Below are 5256 nucleotides of genomic sequence, written 5' to 3'. Positions count from 1 at the left end.
CCCCTTCCCCACACTATCTCAATGCAAATATCTCTCTGAAACGGTCCCTGGCTAAACTCCACCCATGGGTTGGCCAGCCTTGCCTTGACCAATAGCCTTGACAAGGCAAACTTGACCAATAGTCTTAGAGTATCCAGTGAGGCCAGGGGCCGGCGGCTGGCTAGGGATGAAGAATAAAAGGAAGCAGCCTCCAGCAGTTCCACACACTCGCTTCTGGAACGTCTGAGATTATCAATAAGCTCCTAGTCCAGACGCCATGGGTCATTTCACAGAGGAGGACAAGGCTACTATCACAAGCCTGTGGGGCAAGGTGAATGTGGAAGACGTTGGAGGAGAAACCCTGGGAAGGTAGGCTCTGGTGACCAGGACAAGGGAGGGGAGGAAGGACCCTGTGCCTGGCAAAAGTCCAGGTCACTTCTCAGGATTTGTGGCACCTTCTGACTGTCAAACTGCTCTTGTTCAATCTCACAGGCTCCTGGTTGTCTACCCATGGACCCAGAGGTTCTTTGACAGCTTTGGCAACCTGTCCTCTGCCTCTGCCATCATGGGCAACCCCAAAGTCAAGGCACATGGCAAGAAGGTGCTGACTTCCCTGGGAGGTGCCATAAAGAATCTGGATGATCTCAAGGGCACCTTTGCCCAGCTGAGTGAGCTGCACTGTGACAAGCTGCATGTGGATCCTGAGAACTTCAGGGTGAGTACAGGAGATGTTTCAGCCCTGTTGCCTTTAGTCTTGAGGCAACTTAGACAACTAAGTATTGATCTGAGCACAGCTGAATCTACCCGCAGGGTGTGAGCTATTTGAAGATACTGGGGTTGGGAGTGAAGAAACTGCAGAAGACTAACTGGGCTGAGACCCAGTGGTAATGTTTTAGGGCCTAAGGAGTGCCTCTAAAAATCTAGACGGACAATTTTGACTTGGAGAAAGGAGATGTGGAAATGAGGCAAATGACTTTTCTTTATTAGATTCCGGTAGAAAGAATTCTAATCTTTTCACCATTTTTGTTATTCGTTTTAAAACATCTATCTGGAGGCAGGACAAGTATGGTCATTAAAAAGATGCAGGCAGAAGGCACATATTGGCTCAGTCAAAGTGGAGAACTTTGGTGGCCAAACATATATTGCTAAGGCTATTCCTATATCAGCTGGACACATATAAAATGCTGCTAATGCTTCATTACAAACGTATGTCTTCTAATTCCAGATGGGGGCAAAGTATGTCCGGGGGTGAGGAACAATTGAAACATTTGGGCTGGAGTAGATTTTGAAAGTCAGCTGTGAGTTTGTGTGTGTGTGTGTGTGTGTGTGTGAGCGTGTGTTTCTTTTAACGTCTTCAGCCTACAACATACAGTGTTCATGGTGGCAAGAAGATAGCAAGATTTAAATTATGGCCAGTGACTAGTGCTGCAAGGGGAACAACTACCTGCGTTTAATGGGAAGGCAGAATCTCAGGCTTTGAGGGAAGTTAACATAGGCTTGATTCTGGGTGGAAGCTGGGTGTGTAGTTATCTGGAGGCCAGGCTGGAGTCTCAGCTCACTATGGGTTCATCTTTGTTGTCTCTTTCCATCTCAACAGCTCCTGGGAAATGTGCTGGTGACCGTTTTGGCAATCCATTTCGGCAAAGAATTCACTCCTGAGGTGCAGGCTTCCTGGCAGAAGATGGTGGCCGGAGTGGCCAGTGCCCTGTCCTCCAGATACCACTGAGCCCCCTGCCCATGATGCAGAGCTTTCAAGGATAGGCTTTATTCTGCAAGCAATAAAAATAATAAATCTATTCTGCTAAGAGATCACACACGGTTGTCTTCAGTTCTTTTTTTATGTCTTTTTAAATATATGAGCCACAAAGGGTTTTATGTTGAGGGATGTGTGTGTGTGTATTTGTACATGGCTGTGTGTGTTTGTATCATGTGCATGCTCCTCACTTTTTTGTTTACATGAGATGTGGGTTTTGATGAGCAAATAAAAGAACTAGGCAATAAAGAAACTTGTACATGGATGTTCTGCAAGTGGGAGTAAAAGGTGTAGGAGAAATCTGGTGGGAAGAAAGGCCTCTATAGGACAGGACTCCTCAGAAACACATGGTTTGGAAGAGATGGGGAAAGGTTCAGTGAAGGTGCTGAACCCTCTTCACTGGATTGCAGCACAGCAGTGAGGAAGGGGCTCAACAAAGAAAAAGTGTTCGAAGCTTTAGGAAGTCAAGGTTTAGGCAGGGATAGCCATTCTATTTTATTAGGAGCAATACTATTTCTAATGGCATCTGGCTTTTCTCAGCCCTTGTGAGGCTCTATGGGGAGGTTGAGGTGTTAGGGATCAGAGCAGGAAACAGGTTTTTCTTTTCACGGTAGCTACAATGAAGTGATCCTTACTTTACTAAGGAACTTTTCGTTTTAAGTGTTGATGCATGCCTAAAGAGGCGAAATTAATCCCGTACCCTTAAGTGTACAGACTGGTCACAGCATTTCAAGGAAGAGACCTCATTGTAAGCTTCTAGGGGAGGTGGGGAATTAGGTGAAGGAAATGAGCCAGCAGAGGCTCACAAGTCAGCATCAGCACGTCATGTCTGAGCAGCAGACCAGCATGGGCAGATGAAAATGTAGTGTGAAGAATTTGTATAACATTAATTGAGAAGGCAGATTCACTGGAGTTCTTATATAATTGAAAGTTAATGCATGTTTATAAGCAAGAGTTTAGTTTAATGTGATGGTGTTATGAACCTAACGCTTGTGTCTACAGAAAATTCACATGCTGAATCGCCAACTCCCAATTGGCCCCATTTGTGGGGGTGGCTTTGGAAAAGTAATTAGGTTTAGATGAGCTCATGAGAGCAGATCCCCATCACAGAATTATTTTCCTCATCAGAAGCAGAGAGATTAGCCATTTCTCTTCCTTCCGGTGAGGACAGAGTGGGAAGTCAGCCACCTGCAACCCAGGAAGAGAGCCCTGACCAGGAACCAGCAGAAATGTGAGAAAAAATTCTGTTGTTGAAGTCATCCAGTCTATGCTATTTTGTTATAGCACCTTGCACTAAGTAAGGCAGATGAAGAAAGAGAAAAAAGTGAGCTTGGGTGTTCAGTGGATTAGAAACCATGTTTATCTCAGGTATACAAATCGCCACTGGTCCCCTGTGTTTCAGTATAAAATACCAACTCTACTACTCTCATCTGTAAGACCCAAATAGTAAGCCTGAGCCCTTCTCTCTAACTTTGATTTCTATTTTTTCTTCAACATACTTTAGGCTTGTAATGTATTTATATACAGTGAAATGTCAAGTTCTTTCTTTATATTTCTTTCTTTCTTTCTTTCTTTTTTCTCCTCAGCCTCAGAGTTTTCCACATGCCCTTCCTACTTTCAGGAACTTCTTTCTCCAAACGTCTTCTGCCTGGCTCCATCATATCAAAAAGGACCCACTTCAAATGCAGTCACTCACTACCATTTCACAATTTGCACTTTCTTTCTTTTTTCTTTTATTTTTAGTAAAACAAGTTTATAAAAAATTAAACGAATAAATGAATGGCTACTTCATAGGCAGAGTAGCCCTAAGGGCTGCTGGTTGCCGATTTTTATTGTAATTTTTCAATACTATGCTAAACAAGGGGTAGATTATTTATGCTGCCTATTTTTAGACCATAAAAGATAACTTCCTGATGTTGCCATGGCATTTTTTTCCTTTTAATTTTTTTCATTTCATTTTAATTTCCAAGGTACATGTGCAGGATATGCAGGCTTGTTACATGGGTAAATGTGTATCTTTCTGGCCTTTTAGCCATCTTTATCAATAAGCAGATATAAGCTTTACACAGGATCATGAAGGCTGAAAGGATTTCACCAATATTATTATAATTTCAATCAACCTGATAGCTTAGGGGATAAACTAATTTGAAGATACAGCTCGCCTCCAATAGCCAGAATTCCAGAGCTTCTGGCATTATAATCTAGCAAGGTTTGAGATCATGGATCACTTTCAGAGAAAAACAAAAACAAACTAACCAAAAGCAAAACAGAACCAAAAAACCAGCATAAATACTTCCTACCCTGTTAATGGTCCAATATGTCAGAAACAGCACTGCGCTAGAAAAAAAGCTGTCTAAGGCACACTGAGATTCGAGTTATCACAGTGTGTGGACTATTAGTCAATAAAAACAGCCCTTGCCTCTTTAGAGTTGTTTTTCATACACATGCATGTCTTATGTCTTAGAATAAGATTCCCTGAGAAGTGAACCTAGCATTTATACAAGATAATTAATTCTAATCCACAGTACCTGCCAAAGAACATTCTACCATCATCTTTACTGAGCATAGAAGAGCTACACCAAAACCCTGGGTCATCAGCCAGCACACACACTTATCCAGTGATAAATACACATCATCTAGTGTATACATACATACATGAATATGGAATCAAATATTTCTTCTAAGATGAAACAGTCATGATTTATTTCAAATAGGTACGGATAAGTAGATATTGAGGTAGGCATTAGGTCTTATATTACGTAACACTAATCTATTACTGCGCTGAAACTGTGGCTCTATAGGAATTGTTTTCACTGCACTATTGAGAACTTAAGAGATAATGGCAAAAGTCACAGAGAGTATATTCAAAAGGAAGTATAGCACTTTTTCCTTAGAAACCAATGCTCACTAAATGAGACTAAGATTTGTCCCATCAAAAATCCTGGACCTATGCCTAAAACACATTTCACAATCCCTGAACTTTTCAAAAATTGGTACATGCTTTAGCTTTAATCTCCAGGCCTCACTGGAGCTAGAGACAAGAAGGTAAAAAAAGGCTGACAAAAGAAGTCCTGGTATCCTCTATGATGGGAGAAGAAAACTAGCTAAAGGGAAGAATAAATTAGAGAAAAATTGGAATGACTGAATTGGAACAAGGCAAAGGCTATAAAAAAAATTAAGCAGCAGTATCTTCTTGGGGGCCCCTTCCCCACACTATCTCAATGCAAATATCTCTCTGAAACGGTCCCTGGCTAAACTCCACCCATGGGTTGGCCAGCCTTGCCTTGACCAATAGCCTTGACAAGGCAAACTTGACCAATAGTCTTAGAGTATCCAGTGAGGCCAGGGGCCGGCGGCTGGCTAGGGATGAAGAATAAAAGGAAGCAGCCTCCAGCAGTTCCACACACTCGCTTCTGGAACGTCTGAGATTATCAATAAGCTCCTAGTCCAGACGCCATGGGTCATTTCACAGAGGAGGACAAGGCTACTATCACAAGCCTGTGGGGCAAGGTGAATGTGGAAGA

General features: G+C 42.4%; 1 protein-coding gene across 1 annotated transcript; it reads left to right on the top strand.

Annotated features, from left to right (window-relative positions):
- The first annotated feature begins 219 nt into the window (after positions 1-219).
- Positions 220-1781, top strand: LOC116464967 (hemoglobin subunit gamma-2). The gene is made up of 3 exons (XM_032148194.2): positions 220-348; positions 472-694; positions 1577-1781. The coding sequence occupies exons 1-3, from the start codon at positions 257-259 to the stop codon at positions 1703-1705; spliced, it is 444 nt and encodes a 147-aa protein (XP_032004085.1). The 5' UTR covers positions 220-256; the 3' UTR covers positions 1706-1781.
- The last annotated feature ends 3475 nt before the right edge of the window (positions 1782-5256 follow it).

This window comes from Hylobates moloch, unplaced genomic scaffold (genome assembly GCF_009828535.3).
Source record: "Hylobates moloch isolate HMO894 unplaced genomic scaffold, HMol_V3 SCAFFOLD_2450, whole genome shotgun sequence".
Classification (NCBI taxonomy): domain Eukaryota; kingdom Metazoa; phylum Chordata; class Mammalia; order Primates; family Hylobatidae; genus Hylobates; species Hylobates moloch.
Note: the sequence above shows the minus strand (reverse complement) of the source record. Positions and strands in the feature narration are given on the sequence as shown.

Bases quoted from the DNA above. Each gene is read 5' to 3' on its own strand.
- LOC116464967 (XM_032148194.2), top strand. From the start codon at position 257: ATGGGTCATTTCACAGAGGAGGACAAGGCTACTATCACAAGCCTGTGG. The intron at 349-471 runs GTAGGCTCTGGT...TCAATCTCACAG, and splicing joins GGAGGAGAAACCCTGGGAAG to GCTCCTGGTTGTCTACCCAT. The intron at 695-1,576 runs GTGAGTACAGGA...CCATCTCAACAG, and splicing joins TGGATCCTGAGAACTTCAGG to CTCCTGGGAAATGTGCTGGT.